General features: G+C 38.6%; 1 protein-coding gene across 3 annotated transcripts in view; it reads left to right on the top strand.

Annotated features, from left to right (window-relative positions):
* The window catches only part of KIAA0232 (KIAA0232 ortholog), a 94,240-nt gene that overhangs the window by 12,838 nt on the left and 58,057 nt on the right, over window positions 1-23,345 (top strand). For all 3 annotated transcript variants that reach the window (XM_012434979.2, XM_012434981.3, XM_064365587.1), the window contains one exon: window positions 20,456-20,955. In XM_012434979.2, coding sequence (XP_012290402.2) covers window positions 20,725-20,955 — 231 coding nt within the window. In that variant the 5' untranslated portion in view covers window positions 20,456-20,724. Of the gene's footprint in view, window positions 1-20,455; window positions 20,956-23,345 lie in introns of those variants that run through there.

Genomic DNA, 23,345 nt, shown 5'->3' with positions numbered 1-23,345 from the left:
TTAATCTTTTACCTTCATTATATTTGGAGTGGTATTATTTTGAGTGTATTGGGTTAAATCAAACATATTGTTAAAGTTAATTTCACCTGTTTCTTTTTTAATATGGCTTCTAGAAAAGTTATTTATTTTTGAGCTAGGGTATCACTCTGTCACCTAAGCTGGAGTGCAGTGGTGCATTCACAGCTTATTGCAGCCTTGATCTCCCAGGCTTAAGTAGTCCTCCCACTTCAGCCTCCTGAGTAGCTGGGACTATAGGTGCGCTGCTGCATCTGGCTGATTTACTTTTTTTGTAGAAACTGGGTCTCACTATATTGCCCAGGCTGAGCTCAAACTCCTGGTCTCATGCAGTCCGCCTGCCTTGGCCTCCCCGAGTGCCGGGATTACAGGAATGAGCCACTGCACTTGGCCTAGAAAATTTTAATTACATATGTGACTGGCGTTATTTTGCTCTTGGAGGCACTGATGGAGGAAGTGAATGGAAATAGAGAAGTCCAAGGACTGAGCCTGGAAAGCTGGGAAGAGGTGGAAGAGCCAGCAGAGGAGCCAGAGAGGGTGTGGACTAGGTGAGGAGAGGGTGGTGAGAGGTGTGGTTTGTGTGCAAGTGAGCTTCACTAAAATTTCTTTAGAACTTGAGTGAAAGGATAGTATCAGAAACTAGGTCGAATTAATATGTAACATGTGGAATTGATTATTCGTAGAAGTGAGCTAGTCCTGAGATGGTCTGTAGGATCGGAATCTTTCCCTATATTGTTCCTGTTCTTGTTCTTTTTTTTTTTTTTTTTTTTTTTGAGACAGAGTCTTGCTCTGTCACCCAGGCTGGAGTGCAGTGGCATGGTTTTAGCTCACTGTAGCTTCTGCCTCCTGGGTTCAAGAGATTCTTATGTCTCAGTCCCCCTAGTCACTGGGACTACAGATGTTTGCTACCACCCCTGGCTAGTTTTTGTGTTTTTAGTAGAGACAGGATTTTGCCATGTTGGCCAGGCTGGTCTCAAACTTCTAACCTCAGGTGATCTGCCTGCCTTGGCCTCCCAAAGTGCTGGGATTACAGGTGTGAGCCACCACACCATGCCCAGACATAGTGTTCTTTTTTTTTTCTTGGGACAGAGTTTTGCTTTTGTTGCCCAGACTGGAGTGCAATGGTGCGATCTCGGTTCACTGCAACCTCCGCCTCCCAGGCTCAAGCGATTCTCCTGCCTCAGCCTCCTGAGTAGCTGGGATTATAGGCATGCACCACCACGCCCAGCTAATTTTTTGTATTTTTAGTAGAGGTGGAGTTTCACCACATTGGTCAGGCTGGTCTTGCACTCCTGACCTCATGATCCACCCACCTCTGCCTCCCAGAGTGCTGGGATTACAGGCATGAGCCACTGCACCTGGCCTGTTCTTTTTTGTTGTTGTTTTTTTAAACAGAGTCTTGTTCTGTCATCCAGGCTGGAGGGCAGTGGTGCAATCTCTGCTCACTGCAACCTCCGCCTCCTGGGTTTAAGCAATTCTCCTGCCTCAGCCTCCTGAGTAGCTGGGATTATAGGCCCACACCGCCACACACAGCTAATTTTTGTATTTTTAGTAAAAACAGAGTTTCACCATCTTTGTCAGGCTGGTCTCAAACTTTTGACCTTGTGATTCACCTGCCTCGGCCTCCTAAAGTGCTGAGATTACAGGCATGAGCCACTGCACCTGGCCCATATTGTTCTTTTTAAGTGAGTTTCATGCCACCTGTTTAAAGAAAGCTCTAATATAACCTATCTGAGGAATTAATTATGATAGTAGAAAAGAAACCACACATTTATAAGATTTGACACAGTTAATGCAAGAAGGTAATTCTTATCGCCCTTAAAACTTTCTTTTATCTTGTAATCTTCACTTAGTAAAACTACCATAAGAATATCTTACCTTCCTTTTGCTATTTCTAAGCTCTTTAGGGTACCTTTGAGAATGTTCAGGTAGGCTTCTTGAGTGTACTTAGCTACCATGACTGGAGGGCTTTGTTTCTATTCTTGGTTTTCTGGTTTACATGTTGGTCACCTCGTTGTGTTAGTCATCATCCTTTGGCACTGCCTTCTGTCCTGATCGTCTCATAGAGTTGAGGAACAGACTGTGGGACATTAACTGACAGCAGTCAGTTGGAGAGCCATCCTCATGCAGCATATAGGCTTCTTTTTAATATGTTGGTAGCTATATCAGTGTAGTATCAGCAGATATTTTTTCTCTTTAGACATTATAGTTTTTTTCTCCATATTTTATTATTCCATTTCCCAAAGAACACACTTGTATATTTAAGAGCAGTGTTTCTAACAGTTTTTTCCCAAGCCATGTGATAGAAACTGTCATGGAAACTGAAACTCCTCTGGGAGTGGAACTTGCTTGGGCCTTGTCAGGGTGGGCAGAAGATGATGTCGAAAAGAATCAGGTGGCATCTGGCATTTTGCCATTGGCTAAAGTGGGGTCAGAGCTGGTTGCCATTTTCTGTCTTGAGGTTCATGCCTGTCATCTTCTCAGAATACCTCCAGGCCTGTAGGGACAGTGAACAGTAATGACCAAACTAAAAACTTTAAGAAGGATATGATAAACTGGGGAATGCAGTGAAAAAAGGTGGCTCACATCTGTAATCCCAGCACTTTGGGAGGCCAAGGCAGGAGGATCACTTGCAACCAGGAGTTTGAGACCAGCCTGGGCAACATAGCAAGATCTCATCTCTTAAAAACAAAAAACAAAAAACAAAAAACTTAGCTGGGTATAGTGGTGTATGCCTGTAGTCCTAGCTACTTGGGAGGCTGAGGCGGGAGGATTGCTTGAGTCCAGGAATTCTAGGCTACAGTGAGCCATGATTGCACCACTGTGCTCCAGCTAGCCTGGGTGACAAGAGCCAGACTGTGTCTCTACAAAAAAAGTAGAAAGAAAAAGAAAAATGTATGAAGGAAAGGCTACAATGTTAGATGAGGAGTGAATAGTATGATAGAAAGGGCACCAGCTTTGCAGGTAGGGCACATACATGGTGGCCATGGTTTTGACTCTTTGTGGGACCCTAAATACGTGTCTAAATTTCTTAATCCATGAAATGGGAGGTTTGGCTTAGCTCATGCTTTTTCATGTTGTGAAAGCAATGTTTGATGCTGAGTAGGTGCACAGATGTTGATTAAATGAGCAAGGAATAAAATAATTATAGAGAGCCTAGGTAATTAAGGCATGAGCCAGGGGTTAAGGTGAAGGGAAGATGGGAATTGGCCATCTCCTACTTCTCACCTGTACCACCTTCACCTGTGTAGCATAGTATTGGCTTCTACTACTTTGAGAAGTATTTGAACAACACTAGGCTAGATGATCCCTCTCTGAGCTTAAATATGTCATGCTTCTGATGCTGACACCAACCCATTTCTTTCTTCTCACTTAACGTGCTTTATTTTTGAGACAGGGTCTTGATGTTGCCCAGGCTGGAGTGTGGGGGCGTGATCACAGCTCACTGTACCCTTGACCTTCAGGGCTCAAATGAGCCTCCCACCTTAACCTCCTGAGTCTCTAGGACTACAAGCATGTGACATTATGCCCAGCTAATTTTTTATTTTTTGTAGAGATGGAGTCTTTATATGTTGTCCAGGCTGGTCTTGAACTCCTGGGCTCAAGCCATCCTCCTGCCTCAGCCTCCCAAAGTGCCAGGATTACAGGCATGAGCCACCATTCCCAGCTGCTGTATACTTTTTACTAAGATGAAAGTTGCACAAGAATAAATACAGTTTCGTCAGATGTAGGGGAGGAAGTCAGAGGTGCTGTGTTTGTTTCCTAGGGATGCTATAACAAGGTACCACAAACTTTAATGGATGGCTTATAACAACAGAAAGTTCTAGAGGTCAGAAGTCCAAAATCCAAGTGTTAGCAGGGTTAGTTCCTTCTGGAGGTTCTGAGGGAGAAGTTGGTCTATGCCCCTCTCTTAGCTTCTGGTGGTTATTGGCAATACTTGGTATTTTGGCTTGCAGGTCCATTACTGCAGTCTCTGCATCTGTCTTCACATGACATTCTCCCCTGCATTTCTCTGTCCAAATTTCTCTTTTATAAGGACATCAGATCATTGAATTAGAGTCTCTAATCCATTTTAGGTGGCTCCTAATCTAATACGACCTCATTTTAACTTGATTACATTTTCACAGACCCTATTTTCAAGTAAGATAATGTTCACAGGTAATGGAGTAAGGAACATATACTTTTTGAGGTACAGTTCAGTTCACAGCAGGTATTAAAGTTGGGGGTAAGCAATTGCTTTAAAATTGTGATTCATTTCCCTGAATTCATCTCTTTTCATTAGAGCTAGGTCTGTCAGAGGAATTGGGATATAACAAACAAAAAATTCGTATCTGCTAGAGTGTATCTACTTAGCCTCAAGTCAAAATGGTGGATGGCATAGCCTTAGACTATATAACTATTAGAAAGACTCTTATAGAGACTAAGAATTCTGTTTTTTTACACATATGGTCTTTGCTTTGAGATTAGTTGTTTGGCCTTTTTTTAAATTTTTTTATTCTGATGGAGCTTTTAGTTCCTTTATGAATGTCACAAGCTGGGTTCTCTGAGAAAGTGGGTGCTTTGGGAAGCAGATACAGACAATTCAGCATGCAGAATGTTGATTAGGGCTTGCCCAAAGGGTCCAGACTCAGGGGATGGAGAAGTTGAGCTACTTTGCAGGCCCAATTATAGCATAGTCTTGGCCAACCCCATTGGAATAGCCCTTTGGAGCCATCCTGGGTTGGGCTGGGTAGCCAGGCCTGTACACCTTCAGTTGGTCAGGATGACTTGCCGGGAAAAGGGCAAGATGTTGGTGAGGCAGTTTTCTGTGGCCACGGGAGGACTCGAAGGGCTGGCAGATCACTCCGAGTAGCTGGGGCTGCATGCCCTTCAGTTGAGGCTCTGGGTTGTACATCAGAGTGTGCCACAGCTGGACAATATTTTTCTTAGAAATTTTTTTTACTTCATTTGACTCATTGGTTGGCCTTCTGGAGAAGTATGGGGTAAGTCTCTTCTTCTTTCTCTGTGACTCTTCTCACCCCATTCCCCACCCACTCCCCTTACTGAATAATCATGTGTGTGATATGTGTGTGTGTCTGTGTACGAAGAGCGTTACAGTGCACAATTAACCTTTTGTTCTTGTGGAAGCTGACTCCAACCAGAATGCTTCATTTTCACCTTTTCCCAAAGGACATAAAGACAGAAAGGGGATTTTGCTGTAACTTAGAATACAGAGTGGTGATTCAGGTATAGAGCAAGGTGTGGTAGGTTGGTGGTGTAAGGAGCACAGAATAATGAAATTAATTGGTATGAGGTTCTCTCCAGGAAGGAAAGAATGACAGACGGTTGAAAGAAGGGTAATAATAAAAAATGAGTGCCTATAGCTGGGAGCAGTGGCTCATGCTTATAATCCCAACACTTTAGGTGGCTGAGATGGGAGGATCACTTGAGGCCAAGAGTTCAAGACCAGCCTGGGCAACATGCTGAGACTCCATCTCTACAAAAAAAAAAAAAAAAAAAAATTAGCCAGATGTGGTGGGTGCATGCCTGTAGTCCCAGCTACTGTGGAGGATGAGGTAGGAGGATCACTTGAGCCTAGGAGTTCTAGGCTGTAGATACCTATGATTGTACCACTGCACCTCCAGCCTGGATGACAGAAGAAGGTCTTATCTCTTGAAAAAAAATAAAAATGACTTTCTTACATAAATTGAAGCCCAGCTCCCTTAAGTTCAAATGGAAATATTCTGTGAGTAGTTGGAAATAGAGACTGAGAAGACAAGGAAGGAGAACGATTTGTAGGGGGTGACTCGTATCCGTTACACAAATCTTTGAGATTGTCCAACATGAATGCCTGACACGGAAGCATGAATGTTCAAGGGTCTGTAACACAGCTGTCAAGTTGTATAGTTACTGGTAGTTAGGTAATAGTTGGGAGAGTCTAGTAGTTATTTAGTTACTGGTAGTTAGAAAATGCTTGATTCATTTGAATAAGATTACCCTGATTAAAATTTCAAGTATAATAACTTCTTTCTTTCTAGAGTTGTCTAATTTCATATTCACTTAAAGAGAATACTTGTTACTAACCTCAAAATCCAGAATTTATAAAAAAGGAATAACCAATTTTATATTTAACATGAGTCATTTGGAAGTTGATTTTTATGTTTAATGTTTGGATTGTTAGCTATTTTTCTTCCATGTTTGTTTTTGCTTTTTAGAGCCATACAATGTATATTTTTACTGCCTGTTTTCTTCCTTTACATTTACCTTGTAACATAATATTTGTGACTTGAACATATCTGAAGTTTTAAGGAAATATCCTTATAGGGCTCTACAGATAGTCATTTTTGAGGGGAAAGGTTTTAATTAACATAAAATTCGTGTCCAAGATGTTTCACCATTGTTAAGTATGATACTTTGCTGAGTATTTAAAATGTATTTTTGAGAATGTTACTGTCTTTAAAGTATTTGTATTTGAGGTTTTGAGAAGTATATCTAGTGCTCGCTTCAGCAGCACATATACTAAAATTGGAATGAGAAATAAATCTATTTCATTAATTTAGGGAGAGTTCCATAAGATAGATAAACATTAATGCTAGCTTTGGCTTAAAAGCTAGTAGGAATTCTCAGTGTGTTTCCCAGATTCAAGGATGCCTCAAAGTATAATTAAATTTGGTAGCATTTCTAACGTTTTTAGCAACTGTGCCCAACACTTAGCAAATGTTCGTTAAATACAGATATTCCTGCTCTAGTTGGCCTTCCTCCACCAGCTCCTGGAGTGCTCCCTCTTGTTCTGGTCCATGAACACTAGTGTGCTATACAGTGCCATCTGCAGTTTTAGAGCCACCAATCAGTTGAGTTCATTGCCTAGTAGAAGCTCTGCCATTAACATCCCATTCTAAGACGACTGTCTTTTGGTCCACTAAAAACTGATTGCTTTGTAAAGTGTAAAGAAACCTAAGATCATCTTAATGATGGTAAGTACATCTTTGATATTAAATTGGCTGTGTAGGTAGTGTGCACCGATGTAGGCAGGGCGTGGTGGATTCTGCCCTTGTAACTGTTCCAGAGAATGCACTGAGAATGAAGACAACCAGCAAGTCCCTAAGTATAGTGGGAAATGGGAGAATGTGGAAGTTTCTGATACCATATAAAAGGGAATACTAATTGATTTACTGTATAGAATAGTGCAATTTGTACAAGTTATTTAAAGGAAAGAAAAGTAGAGGATATAATTAATTATCTTATTCCTAAATTACATCTTCAGTTTAATTTTTTAATCCTGGGAATTCAGTATGTAAAGACCTCAGGTCAAGTGATCTGTGCCTTTATATTAATAACTTGGACCTTGGGGAAAATTCTTCCTGATTAGAACGTCTCCTATATCCCGAGCTGTGTTCCAGGGAAGCAAAAGGGGTCAAGGAATGAATGAATGAATGTCGTCTACTACTTTGTTTCCTTCTTGGAGGTTCCAGATGCATATTAGCATATTAAAAGTTTCAAGATGTCCTGAAATAAACCTGCCCTTGTTTCAGTTTTGGTATTTCCCTAATTTATGCAGAATGAAGAAGTTTATAGCAAAGGAATATATTTTTATATCACCCAGAATATACTTTGGAGAAACTGTTTAGCAGGTTATCCTTTAAGTGATGATACTGTTTATTTAAATATCTTCCTAGGGTCAGAAGAATTACTATAGTTATCTTAAGAACCATATCTAGGGCTAGGCCTGTAGAGTGGTTCACACCTGTAATCCCAGCAGTTTGGGAGAGGTGGGTGGATCATGAGGTCAAGAGATTGAGACCATCCTGGCTAACATGGTGAAACCCTATCTCTACTAAAAATACAAAAATCAGCTGGGCCTGGTGGTGAGTGCCTGTAGTCCCAGCTACTTGGGAGGCTGAGGCAGGAGAATTGCTTGAACCCAGGAGGTGGAGGTTGTAGTGAGCCGAGATCGCACCACTGCACTCCAGCCTGGCGGCAGAGTGAGACTCTGTCTCAAAAACAAAACAAAACAAAACAAAACAAACAAAAAGAACCCTATCTAAAGGCTTGATTTAATGTTGGAAGCATATAATTAATGGATGAGAAATGAACACATATACTACTTTGATCCTATTCTGAGTTCTCCAGTATATACCTTTTTGCATAATCAAACAAAATTTTATTTGGACTCTTTAGAATTTTTAAGCGTTGGAATATGAATCAGATAATCCATATAAAATTTTCATACAGAATTTCATATAGAATTGAAAGATATAAACCCATTATTGAAGTATTGCTTGTTACCTAAGTCCATTTTGGAGAACTGTAATTTGTATTATTTGGCTATGGCTTTTGTAGTAATTTAATAGAAGTTAACTCACTGTCTTACCAATGAGTTACAGAATTTCATGTTACCTTTCCCTCACTCATTGAAACTCAGACTATAGATCACTTTGTGGTTTTGAGTTGAGTAGTTGAAAGCTGTAGAATTTATATGCCCAGACATTTTTAAGGAGCAACAGTATCACTTTGAAAAATTGTTTTGGTATACTATGATCTAGTATTTTATATGATAAAATGTTTCAGTGTTGACTTAAGTGGGTTTCATCATGTTGGAGCTTTTTGCATTTTCAAAAAGTGTAAAAATTATTTTAATTTTTTTCCAAGTAAACTTAGGGTTTTGAAATTTGCATTTCTTAATGTGTAGATGTTTCAGTTTCTCCTAGTTGAAATTTTTAAATTTCAAAAATTTAGTTGTTTCATCCCTTTTCCAACAATTTTTTTAAAAGCATTCAGAATTTCATAATAATTATTTTGTTTTATCTTGTTTTTGTATTTTGTTTGGTAACTATTTTGTTGTCTTTTGCAAGGAAGGAGGAGTATTTGTTTCAGTTGTAAATGTATACATTTCCCCCTTCCATTTGGGCCCAAATGTTTTATGCTTCCTGTCTTGTAAACTATCTGAGGTGAGCTTTACCCCTGCTAGGTAAAAAAGGCATTCTGAAGTCAAATTATATCCCTGTTTGCCAATGATATGCTCTTACATCTAGAAAAACCTAAAGACGCCACCAAAAAACCTTCTAGATTTAATAAATAAATTTAATAAAGTTGCAGGATACAAAATCAGTGTACAAAAATCAGTAATGTTTCTGTATACCAGTAAAGATCTAGCTGAGAAAGAAGTCAAGAAGTCAGTCCCATTTATAATAGCTATAAAAAAAATAAGGTACCTAGTAATACATTTAACCAAGGAGGTGAAAATCTCTACAAGGAAGACTACAAAACACTGATGAAAGAAAGTGTAGATGGCAAATAAATGGAAAAACATCCCATGGTCATGGATTGGAAGAATTAATATTAAAGTGGCCATACCACCCAAAGCAATCTGCAGATTCAATGTAACCCCTATCAAAATACCAATGTCATATTTTACAGAATTAAAAAAAAAAATCCTAAAATTCATATGAAATCAAACAAGAGCCCTAATAGCCAAAGCAATCCTGAGCAAAAATAACAAAGCTGGGGGTATCACATTACCTGACTTCGAATTATGTTACAAGGCTATAGTAACCAAAACAGCATGGTACTGGTGTAAAAATGGATGTATAGACCAATGGAACAGGATAGAGAACCCAGAAATTAAGCCACATATTTACAGCAAACTGATCTTTGACAAAGCCAGTAACAGTATACACCAGAGAAAGGACACTCTTAAATAAATGGTGCTGGAAAAATTGGATTACCCTATGCATGAGAATGAAATGGGACCCCAGTCTTTCACCATATACAAAAAATCAGCTCAAGATGGATTAAAGACCTAAACTTTAGACCCAAAACTATAAATATACTAGAAGAAAACCTAGGGAAAACTCTTCTGGACGTTGATAATAGGCAAAGAATCTATGACTAAGACCTCAAAAACACAGACAGCTAAAACAGAAATAGACAAATGAGACTTAATGAAATTGAAAAGCTTCTGCAGAGCAAAAGAAATAATCAGCAAATTGAAGAGACAGCCTGTAGAATGAGAGAAAGTATTTGCAAGCTATTTATCCCATAGGGAACTAATATCCAGAATATACAAGAAATTCAAGCACTTTAACAACAAAAACAACAAGTTCCCATTAAAAAGTGGTCAAAGGACATGTCTCCTTTTTTAAAAGGAAGACATACACATGGCCTACACATATATGAAGAAAAGCTCAGTGTCGCCAATCAGAGAAATGCAAACCAAAACCAGAATGAGATATCATCTTATCCCAGTCAGAATGGCTGTATTAAAAGACCAAAAAAAAAAAAAACCCCAAAAATAGATATTTGCACAGATGCAGAGAAAAGGGAACTCTTAAACATTTTTGGTGGGAATGTAAATTAGTATAGCTTCTATGGAAAAGAGTATGGAGATTTCTCAAAGAACTAACAATAGTATGACCATTCAGTTCATCAGTCCTACTGTTGGGTATCTACCCAAAGTAGATACTCAAAGGAAAAGGACATGTCAGAAAGATACCTGTACTCATATGTTTATTGCAGCATTGTTCACAATAGCAAAGATATAGAATCAACCTAAGTGTCCATCAGTGAATAAATGGGTAAAGAAAATGTGGTATACACACTCAGTAAAATGCTATTCAAACATTAAAAAAAGAGTGAAATCATATCTTTTGCAGCAACACTGATGGAACTAGAAGTCATTATCTTAAGTGATAAGTACAAGCTGAACATAGAGAGCCAGATATTGCATAAACCCTGACTTGCTCTGCAGTCTATGCAGGTAACAAGATTGAACATGTACCCTGTAAATTTTTCTTTTTCTTTCTGAGACGGGATCTCGCTCTGTCACCCAGGCTGGAGTGCTTTGCTCAGCTCACTGCAACCTCTGCCTTTCGGGCTCCATTGATTCTCCCACCTCAGCCTCCCAAGTAGCTGGGACTACGGGTGCGAGCTAATATTTTATTTTTTGGTAGAGATGGGGTTTCACCGTGTTCCCAGGCTGGTCTTGAACTCCTGAGTTCAAGCAGTCTGCCTGCCTCAGCCACCCATAGTGCTGTGATTATAGGAGTGAGGCATCACACCTGGCCTATTTCTTTTTTTTTTTTTTTTTTTTAAGATATAAACCTTTGTGTTAGGCTACTGCAATTTGGGAGTTGTTTCTGCAGAATACCCTATTTTAACCTTTTCTTTCACTTTGTTCTTGACCACTTGTCCTAATTATTCTCAGTTCTCTCTTTGTTTTGTCAATAAGCTTTAGTTTTCTTGTTATTCCACACAGTCTGACTTTGTCATTGAACCTTCCACGATTATATTGAAATAAATTTGAGAACTATCAAACATAAAGTAGATGTTTTCCAGTTCTCTCAAACAGTTCTTTCTGGGTAGATTGCTTTATTTCAGCGTAGCTATGATTAGTAGCCTGTCTTTTGGATAGTGTTTGGACAATCTGCTGGAACATGGGGAGGGGCATGTGAACTCTATTGAAAGAGTTAATGAGTCTTTGTTAAGCTCAATGTAGTCATTTGTTAGAGAGGAGAGAGTCAAAACCAGTGGTGTCTAGTAGAACTGTGACTATGGAAATGTCCTATATTTGCACACTAGCTACTAGTGGTTATTGAGCATTTGAACTGTAGCTAGTGTGACTGAGGAACTGACTTTTAGTTTAAAATAGCCACATGTGACTAGTGGCTACCATATTGGACAGTGCAGTAAAGGTCTTAGAACACCATGGGGATGACATAATGCTAGGTGAAAAAAAAATACAAAAGTATATGTATGGTATTATTTAATATGTAGAAATAATAATAAATTTGCCAGGCATGGTGGCTCACACCTGTAATCTCAGCACTTTGGGAGGCTGCGGCGAGTGGATCACCTGAAGTCGGGAGTTCAAGACCAACCTGACTAACATGGAGAAACCCCATCTCTACTAAAAATACAAAGTTAGCCGGGCGTGATGGCACATGCCTCTAATCCCAAGTACTCAGGAGGTGGAGGCAGGAGAATTGCTTAAACCTGGGAGGCGGAGGTTGCAGTAAGCCGAGATCACGCCATTGCACTCCAACCTGGGAAACAAGAGCGAAGCTCTGTCTCAAATAATAATCGTAATAATAAATTAAAGTCCTATGCAAAGGAAAAAGCACTAGTAATAAGCACACCAAAATACAGTGAGTATTAGATGCTGAAATTATGTTTGAGTGTGTACTTCTATTTTTATATTTTAAAAATACTTTAAAATTTGATAGTGAAGGTATATATGATATAAAAGAGAAGAAAGAAATAAGTGCTGTGGTGCTAATAACGACCATTTCAGCAAGGGAGTATATCAGTTGAATAGAGCTGCCTAGATTTTTCTCCACAAAGGCCACATTTTACATTTTGCCCAGAGAAGCCCAATTTGTGACTATTTACTGTCTGGTGTTCTTTTTGATGAGTTGTACTGTAACAAAAGTAATTTGAGAAAACAGTCCACAAATAGTATTTATGCAGCCATGTCAGAAAGAATATGCTTTTTGAAATAATTTTCACATGTTGTAATCACACCTAAAATTATTTACAGCGTATTACAGAAAAGGGAAATAACAATATTTAAATTAACTTGGCCACATGTCTGCTGTACTGGAACACTAGAGAAACTGAACTATAGATAGTATGGCTCTTATAGCTTATAAGAAATGCTGTTAATATACTCTAACTGTTTAGGAACACTAATGGGAGTTGTAATTTGAATTATTTTTAGTAATATATGTCATAAAGAGTATAAAGAGATGGTACCATGTTTCTCACAACACTGTTACATAGGGATGAGATTTTGGGAAGATTTGTGAACTTCTTCAAAACAACTCCTCACTGCTCCTGAAAACCCTTCATTATTAAATCACTCGTATGAAGTGCGGCATTATGTTTTGTCTACTTGTTGGGAAAGTATTATATAATAATTTAAGTGCTTACATCTGTTGGTTTTTTTCCCCCTTAATGGACAAACCATTTGGGGTTTATTATATCACCCTGAAAACAGGTAGACTAGATAAAGAATTAAATGCTTTCATTTTAAAAATTTGGTTTAGTCCCTGGGCTGGTTATAAACTCCCATGCCTAGGGCTCTGACTCCTGGAGACCCAGAGTGGCGTGTATATAAACTTAGTACAGGGTTTCCTGGGGGCTGCCGTAGGAGTGAGCCTGGCTTAACAGCTGTTCTTGCGTCACTCCACCATGCTGTCACTGCCGTGCGGAACAATGCAATGTTAATATTGACCCCAAAGCCTGCATAGACTTGTTCTAGCCTTTGGGGGATAATTTTCATTGGACCAGGGCTATTGTTAATCCTAAAGTCCTTAAAATGGCTTACAGTTGTATACTAGGCATACAACTGCAGGAATATGTATGTACTGAGCTCTGTCTCTGGACTGCTTGGGGATAATGTAGTTTAAATGTATGGAGACTGCTCTGCAGATGTCTATGTTCTAAAACAAGCAGAAAACTGGACAGCAAAGAGAGGTCATTGTATTTCCATATTCCTCCTCCTTTGCACTTAACCACCTTGGGTTCTTTGCACTGTTGCCAGGCTGGAGTGCAGTGGTGCAATTTTGTATCACTGCAACCTCAGCCTCCTGAGTAGCTGGGACTACAGGTGCATGCCACCATGCCCAGCTAATTTTTGTATTTTTAGTAGAGAAGGGGCTTTACCATGTTGGCCAGGATGGTCTCAATCTCTTGACCTGGTGATCTGTCTGCCTCAGCCTCCCAAAGTGCTGGGATTACAGGTGTGAGCCACTGTGCTCAGCCCTATCCTTTTACTTTTAACCTATTTGTGTCTTTATATTTAAAGTGGAAGTGGATTTTATATACATAATGTTCAGACCAAGAACCAAATCAAGTGTCAGCTGGACTGACACTAGCTCAGCGGTTTCTTCAGAGAACACTCCCATTTGTAACACACACATTCACACACACACACACACACACACACCCCCTAGGAATACATCTAACCAAGGATGTGAAAGATCTCTGCAAGAAGAACTATAAAATAATAGATAACAGGGCTGGGCACTGTGGCTCATGCCTGTAATCCCAGCACTTTGGGAGGCCAAGGTGGGCGGATCATCTGAGATCAGGAGTTCGAGACCAGCTGACCAACATGGAGAAACCCCGTCTCTACTAAATATAGAAAATTATCCAGGCGTGGTGGCACACGCCTGTAATCCCAGCTACTTGGGAGCCTGAGGCAGGAGAATCACTTGAACCTGGGAGGCAGAGGTTGCAGTGAGTCAAGATTGCGCCACTGCACTCCAACCTGGGCAACAGGGGCAAAACTCTGTCTCAAAAAAAAAAAATTGTAGATAACACAAACAAATGATGAAATATTTCATGCTCATGGATTGGAAGAATTGATATCGTTACAATGGCCATACAGCCCAAAGCAGTCTACAGATTCAACACGGTTCCTATCAAACTACTAATGTCATTTTTCACAGAATTGGGGGAAAAAAAACCTATTCTAAAATTCATATGGAACCAAAAAACAACCTGAATAGACAAAGCAATCCTAAGCAAAAACAAAACAAAACAAAACACCAAAACCAGAGGTTTCATGTTACCTGACTTAGAACTATATATAAGGCTACAATAACGAAAACAACATGGTATTGGTACAAAAATAGGTACGTAGACCAATGGAACAGAATAGAAAACCCAGAAATAAAGGCCTACCTACACCTGTGGCCATTGAATCTGCAACCAAGTTGACAAAAATAAGCAACGGGGAAAGGACTCCCTATTCCATAAATGGTGCTGGAATAGCTGACTAGCCGTATACAAAAGAATGAAAATAGACCTCTGCCTTTCAGCATATATAAAAATTGACCCAAGATGGATTATAGATGTTTAAATGTAAGACCTCAAACTATAAAAACCCTAGGAAAAAACCTTGGGAACACCATTCTGGACATGGGCCTTGGGAAAGAATTTGTGACTAAGTCCTCAAAAGCAATTGCAGCAAAAACAAACATTGACAGATGATATCTAATTAAACTGAAGCACTTATGTACAGCAAAGAAGTTATCAACAGAGTAAACAGTGTACAGTATTAATAGATATGCCTTTTCATATACAGACCACCTATAAAATAGGAGAAAATATTTGCAAACTATGCATCTGACATAAGTCTAATATCCAAAATCTATAGGAAACTTAAACAATACAACAAGAAAAAACTCCACTAAAAAGTGGGCAAAAGACATGAACAGACATTTCTCAAACGATGACATACAACGGCCAAAAAACATATGAAAAAAATGTTCCATATCACTAATTTTCAGACAAATGCAAATCAAAACCATAGTGAGTTACCATCTCACATCAGTCAGAATGACTGTTATTAGATGTTAAAAAACAGATGCTGGTGAGGAAGCAGAGAAAAGGTAACCCTGTGTACTGTTGGTGGGAATGTAAATTAGTTCAGCCACTGGGTGGAAAGCAGTTTGGAGATTTCTCGAAGAACTTCAAACAGAACTACCATTTGACTCAGCAATCCCATTATTGGGTACATCTCAAAAAGAAAAGAAATTGTTTTACCAAAAAGACACATGTACTCATATGTTCATCATGGCACTATTCACACTAACAAAAATATGGAATCAACCTAGGTGCCCATCAACAGTGGATTGCATAAATAAAATGTGGTACATATTTGCCGTGGAATACTATGCAGCCATAAAAAAGGAATGAATTAATGTCCTTTGCAGTAACATGGATGCAGCTAGAGGATAATATCCTAAGTGAATTAATGTAGGAACAGAAAATCAAATACTGAATATTCTCACAAGTGGGAATTAAACGTCAGTTACTCATGGATGTAAAGATGACAACAGTAGACGCTGAAGACTGCTATACTGATGAGGGAGGGAGGCGGTAGGTGTTGAAAAACTAACTGTTGGGTATCGTACTCAGCACCTGGGCAGTGGAATAATTCATACCGCAAACCTCAGCAGCATGGAACATACCCAGGTAACAAACTTGCACATGTACTCCCTGAATCTTAAATAAAAGTTAAAAAGAAAAAGAAAAGCCATATCTTACTTGGGTAGAGCAGGTAGAGAAATTTGGGGGAAAGCTTGCACATTTAGGCTACATCTACCAGATTGACATTTAGGAAAATAAATTTGAATTCTGTGGAAAAAATTAGGTGGAAGGTTTTTTAATAGGCAGAATATAATTAGGTCTTGCTGTTTTAAAATTCAGTGTATCTCTGCCTTTTAATTGATGTGTTTAGGTCATTTACATTCATTATTGTTAACAGCTATGTTCTCAAAGTTTGTCTTCAGGTGATAGTAGATATACCATTTCATACAAGAACCTTATAATAGTATTCTTAACATTTCTCCACTCCTGGCCTTTATACTACTGTTGGTTTACGTTTTACTTATATTTATGTTATTAAATACAAGCTCCATAATGTTTTATATTGTTTTTGTTTAAACAGTCAATTATCTTTTAAAGATGTTTAAATAATAAGACAGATGTTGTTATTTTTGGTGCTCTTTGTTCCCTTGAATCCATATTTTGTTCTTAGTCTGTTTTCTGTTGCTATAACTGAAATGACACAGATTTTGTATTTATAAAGAATAGAAGTTTATTGGGCTCACAGTTCTGGAGGCTGGGAAGTCCAAAAGCATGGCACTGGCATCTAGTGAGGGTCATGCCGTGGCAGGAAGCATCACATGATGATCAGGGTAAGAGTAGGTGAGAGTGCTTGAGACAGAGAGAAATGGGGCTGAACTTACGCTTTTATCGGGAACCCACCACTGTGATATGAGATTGGATCCCTTGTAACCTAATCACCTCTTAAAGATCTTACCTCTTAATACCATCACAATTGCAGTTAAATTCCAATATGAGACTTGGAGGGGATATTTAAATGATAGCATTTGCTGGTGATAAATACTTTCAGTTTTTGCATATCAGAAAAAGCATTTGTTTCACTTTCATTTTTGAAAGCTTTTTAAAAAATTTTTTTGCTTTTTATTATTTTTTATTTCCATAGGTTTTGGGGGGAACAGGTTGTGTTTGGTTACATGAATATGTTCCTTAGTGGTGATTTCTGAGATTTTGGTGTACCCATCACCTCAACAGTGTATACTCTACCCAGTTCGTAGTGTTTTATTCCTTACCCCTCTCCCACCCTTTCCTCCGAGTCCCTGAAGTCCATTGGTATCATTCTTATGCCTTTGGATCCTCATAGCTTAGCTCCCACTTGGGAGTGAAAACATACGAAGCTTGGTTATATTACTTCACTTAGAATAATGGTCTCTGGTTCTATCCAGGTCTCTGGTTCTATCCAGGTCGCTGCATTATTTTGTTCCTTTTTGTGGATGAGTAGTAGTCCATGGTGTATATATACATATCCCACAATTTCTTTTCCCCTCATTGATTGATGGGCATTGGGCTGGTCCATTTTTTTGCAATAGCAAATTGTGCTGTAAATATGCATGTGTAATATCTTTTTGAAAGACATTTTTAATGAGTGTAGAATTCTAAGTTAAGTTTTTTTCTTTTAATACTTTAAAGTTTTTGCTCCATTTTCTGCTCACTTGCATTGTTTCCAACAAGAAATCTGATGTCATACTTATCTTTCGTTTGTTATATTCAATGTTTCTTTTTTCTCTGAGTGCTTTAAAATTTTTCTGTTGATCACAAGTTTGAGTACTTTTATTATAGTGTTCTAGGAGTCATTTTCTTCATATTTCTTACACTTGGAGTTCATTAAGCTTCTTGGTTCTGTAGGCTTTAGTTTGATCGATTAATTTTGGAATTTTTTCAGCTGTCATTGCTTCACATTTTTTTTCTTTCTCCTCTCAAGACATCGATTACATGTATATTAAGTTTCTTAAAGTTGTCATAGCTCACTGATGTGCCGTTCGTTTTTTAACAGTTCTTCTATTTCATTTATATAGTTTATTTTGTAGTTTAAAATTTAGTAATTTTTTCTTCCAAAATGTCTAATTTGCCATCAGTTTCATGCTGTGTATTGTTTTATCTCAAACATTATAGTTTTCATCTCTAATACTATCTAGAGATGATAGGGTTTATCTTTCATATTCTACTTAGCTTTTCAAACAGATAAAATATTATTGTAATAACTGTTCAACTCTAACTTCAGTGTCAACTCTGGTCTATTTCAGTTAATTTATTTTTCTTCAAATTTCTACTACCTTTCTGTTTTGCTTCTTTTCATGCCTGCTAATTTTTGAATCAATGTCAGATATTGTAAATTTTACCTTCTCAGGTGTTCCTATAAACACCCTTGAGTGGCTGGGCGTGGTGGCTCATGCTTGTAATTCCCAGCACTTTGGGAGGCTGAGGCAGGCAGATCACAAGGTCAGGAGTTCGAGATCAGCCTGGCCAACATAGTGAAACCCTGTCTTTACTAAAAATACAAAAATTAGCTGGGTGTGGTGGCACACACCGGTAGTCTCAGCTGCTTGGGAGGCTGAGGTGGGAGAATCGCTTGAACCTAGGAGGCGGAGGTTGCAGTGAGCCTAGACCACGCCATTGCACTGCAGCCTGGGTGACACAGTGAGACTCTGTCTCTAAATAAATAAATAAATATCTTTGAGGTTTGTTCTGGGACCACAGGGAAATTAGTTTGAAACAATTTGGTCTTTTGGGGTCTTGATTTTAAGATTTCTTAGGCAGAACCAGAGCAGTGTTTAGTGTAGACCTATTTATTCCTCCATTTAACTAAGACAAGACCTTTCTGACTACCCAGTGTCCTCTGAATTGTGAGGTTTTCCAGCCTGGCTGGTGGGAAATAGCCACTTTTTCTAGCCCTGTTGAGCATCAGATGCTGTTTGCTCCTATTCTTTTGGGTGATCCTTTCCTGTATCTTGGCTAGTTCCTCGCATGCACCAGTTTCTACTCTGCTAAATGCTTGAGGGCAACCCTTTGCAGATCTCTGGTGTTTTTTTCTATGCAGCTCTCTCATATTTTTTTCCGTGAATTCAGGCTGCCTTAGATTCTCTCACTTGGTTCCTTCAACCATTGCTTCAAGTCTTCACACCATCTTAGTTAATCTTCACTGAATGATAACCAGCTTGTCAATTTGCTTCATGTGACATCTCCAGAATTGAGTGTATTATTTAATTGATGATCTCTCTGGCATCCTGAGATCCAAATGTTAAATGACTTATGGAAAATGTTTTGAAAGTCAGCTGGAAAAGTTCAGCTGGTGAAAGTTACAGAAAATCTCTGCTTTAATTTATCTAGTTTTCATAATTCAGAAAAGATAGTATAGTAGAGAGGATTTTTTAAAATTAGCGAAATATGTATTAGTGACCCATTGATTTAGTAACTTAGTCCTGCGGTGAACTTAAAACTGTTTTCTTTATATTTAATGTGTGTAAAATTTACTACATGGTGATAGATAAAATGCAAGAAACTTAGTCTTAAATCTTTGGATAATAGCACTTGTCGTTCTGACTAGATGCTTTTACTAACATTTATTAACAATACTTTGAAAGTAATTTTTGGTAGCCTTCTTATTGTCTGTTAAAATTCATCTAACAGTTTTCATTTTCTAGTGGTTTGTAAATTAGCCAGAACTCTAATATAAAGAATATTGTGATGTAATAAAGCCACTGTTAGATTACTTTCACATATTGAAAGTATGTTAATTTAGGGAGGAAAGCTGTTAAGCTCAAAGTGTGTCATCTATTGTAAAAACTAAGAAACTCAGCCTACATATATAAGAAGAAAAGTTTCGACAGATACAACAGTATAGCCTGTCTGTAAAACAAACTGGTGCTCCACCTTAATTTGTATGAAATCAGAGATGACCAGTCCTAAAGTTTGGAGCTTTACAAAGTAATTAATTACCTGTATAAAACTTAAAGAACTATTTTTTTACCCCAGTGTTTCAAAGAAATTACTCTTTACTTATTTCTGTTATACTTAGATATGAGCTAGTGATTTGCTAGTTGATAAGTTCTTTCAGCATTACAGAAACAAAATTTTACTAGTACAATTTCGAGATAACAAAAAAAATGGGTGAAATTGAGCAGAAGCAGAGCATCAACTTCTGAATTTTCATTTATTTTAAATGATACTAAGCTTTTAAAAGTTCACAATGTTGTTTTAAGTTTTTTAAAAATTAATTATAGAGACAAGGTCTTGATATGTTGCCCACACTGGAGTGCAGGGGTATTCACAGGCATAATCATGGTTTCAGGACAGCCTGGAACACCTGTGTTCAAGCATTCTTCCTGTTTCAACCTTCCGAGTTGCCTGGTATACAGGGAGGTACCGCAGTGCCTGGCTTCATTTTAGAAGTATAAAATGTCAAAGATTGTAGGGCAAAAAAATTCAATGTTCTAAGATACCAAAAATATTTTAATAAAGGACAGTTCATTTGATTTTTTTTCCTGAAAAGGTCAATAATTTATTATTATCTATATATAATGCATACTTTTTTCTCCTCTCATTTTTGTAGGTTCTGCCGGAGACTTCCATTTGGCCTCAATGTGAAATTAAAGTAGAAAATCCCATCTACATGTCTGTTGCTATCAGGATGTTGATTGATTGGTCATGCCCGAAGAGGGAAAGTCTGTTTTAGGTGGCTGACTACCAGCAAAAATAAATGCTTCTCCTACATGTCAAGCATCTGTCCTTTTTACTGGAGTGAAAATCCCCTCCAGATACCAACAGAATATCAACTGCAGAAAATGCTTCACATTTTAAGGATGTCGGCAACCTAAATTCATGTACCCTGTCTGTACAGTTGTTGTGGATGGTTTGTCATCTGAAAGCTCCTCAAGTTCTTATCCAGGCCCTGTGTCTGTTTCTGAAATGTCTCTGCTTCATGCTTTGGGTCCAGTGCAGACCTGGCTGGGACAAGAGCTCGAGAAATGTGGCATCGATGCCATGATTTACACTCGGTATGTCCTCAGCCTTCTGCTGCATGACAGCTACGACTACGACCTGCAGGAACAGGTATTGACAGATTTTCAGTGTTTTGTGAAAACCGATGATATCTGTATACATTCCTCTTAAACAAGCTCTCTCATACTTTAGAACTGGGCTATTCATGTGTTGTGTGCAAACTTTTCACGTGTCAGTGACAAGATGGTAAGATTGCCTTGGAATGTCAGTCAACCTGCGTCACTAAGCACCCTGTTCAGTGCAGTTATTTTTTTCATAGTTAGACTTTCTCAGTGTTGATGACATTTTGGCCTAGACTCCAGATCTTGTCATGAGATAGTCATAGTTTGATGACCTGCTACTTTTAAGTAGCAGTGCTCTACAAATGTTGATTTCTACCATTTAGAAAACTCACACATTGTCAGTAGATATTTAAACATTGTGTCTATTATGCTTACCATTTCAAATTTAATATTTTATCTGTGAGAATGATGCTTAACTGCTTTGTTAGTCAGTGTGTATGACAAATCAATAGACTTAAAGTTCAATAAAACATACAATTTTACCATAAGTCACTGTGTGACACCTTGTAAGGCAGTCATTACACATTTTATTTGACTTCGCTGCTAAGTTTATAGTGAGAAATTTGCCTGGGCATGGTGGTTCACACCTGTAATCCCAACACTTTGGGAGGCCGAGGCAGGAGGATCTCCGAGTTTGAGACTAGCCTTGGCAACATAGAACCCAATCTTTACAAAAAGTACCAAAAAATTAGCCAGGTGTGGCATGTGCCTATAGTCCCTAGCTACTCAGGAGGCTGAGGTGGGAGCATCACTTGAGCCCAGGAAGTCAAGGCTTCAGTGAGCCGTGATTGCGCCACTGCCCTCCAGCCTTGGCAACAGAGCAAGACCCTGTCTGTCTCTCACATGCACACACACGCATACATGAGAGAGAGAGAGGGAGACACACACACACACAGAGAGAGAGAGAGAGAGAGAGAGAGAGAGAGAGAGAGAGAGAAACCAAATATAGGTTCTTGAAAAAAAATCTTAACCTCAGTCTCATTCTTAAGAGGAGCTACTGAAAGTGAGGCCTGTCTGAGGGAAGCACAGTCATCAGTAGTGAATAAATGGGCCTTGGGTGACTTCTGTGTACAAATTTCACATAAAACCTTTTGGTTTTTATAGACAGTAAACAGAAGGAGGTGTCTTGTGGGCAGTTTGTTTTTTTTTTTTTGCTGTTTTAAACCATTGTTGCTCACATTGAAAGCAGGAACAGAGTTTCATTGACAGAAGAAATTGGTTTTGCCCCTCCAAACCACACAAAAAAACCTCAAAGTCCTAGAAATAATACATACAGAGGATTTCACCAAGATGATTAATTTTTGTTTGTTTGTTTGTTTGTTTGTTTTGAGACGGGGTCACTCTGTCACCCAGGCTGGAGTGCAGTGATGTGATCGTAGCTCACTGATGCCTTGAACTCCTGGGTTCAAGCAGTCCTCCCACCTCAGCCTCCCAAAGTGCTGGCATTACAGATGGGAGCTACTCTTTCCAGCCAGCTTAATGTTTTTTATACCTCAGTTATACAGAGCATGTTTGATGAGAGGGGTTTGTCATGTCTAGATGGACACAGCTGCATTTTTCTTGCTTTCAGATTGCTTGCTGCCTTCCTTGGCTGACATTAGGTCAGGTAAGGTTTTGAAGGGATTGACTTATACCCTAATAATCAGCAAATGTATAATTTCCTTACCAAAGCTCTGTTATTTGCCATCATCTTTCTGGTAAATGTCAAATATACTCCTTTACAGGCAAGTAAGATGTTAAATCTACAAACATGGAAGAGCTTTCACTTCCAGAAATGAGGAAAATATTTCTTATCATTCAAAAATTACATACTTCATTGTAAGCATGTACTCATAGAGAACTTTTTTTTTTTTTTTTTTTTTTTTTTTTTTTTTTTGCGACAGGGTCTTGCTTTGTTGCCCAGGCTAGAGTACAGTGGCATGATTATGATTCACTGCAGTCTTGATCTCCTGGGCTCAAGCAGTCTTCCTGCCTCTGTCTCCTGGCACCCAGCTAATTAAAAAATATATATACATGTCTCTCTCTGTTGACTAGGCTGGAATGAATAGTTTTTAGTAGGACTTTAACTTCCCATTTTCTTTCTCTCTTTCTTTATTTTTTTGAGAATGGGGTCTCGCTATATTGCCCAGGAAGGTCTCGAACTCCTGGGCTCAAGGTATCCTCCCGCCTCTGCCTCCCTAAGAGCTGGGATTACAGGCATGAGCCACAGCGCCCGGCTTAACCTCCCATTTCTTAGAGTTGTATGTTAGCAGCATCAGCCTAGAATATTTAATCAACACACATAAATTTACTAGCACAAAGTATGTGCTAGGTGCTATAGGACATATAGGATAAAACAGGCCAGATGTTAATAAGATTATAGTCAGTCACATGTCTGAT

This window comes from Aotus nancymaae, unplaced genomic scaffold (genome assembly GCF_030222135.1).
Source record: "Aotus nancymaae isolate 86718 unplaced genomic scaffold, 86718_ANA_hifiasm-v0.15.2.pri h1tg000006l, whole genome shotgun sequence".
In the NCBI taxonomy this organism is placed as follows: Eukaryota; Metazoa; Chordata; class Mammalia; order Primates; family Aotidae; genus Aotus; species Aotus nancymaae.
The sequence above is the reverse complement of the archived record's forward strand: the minus strand, read 5'-3'. Positions and strand labels throughout refer to the sequence as shown.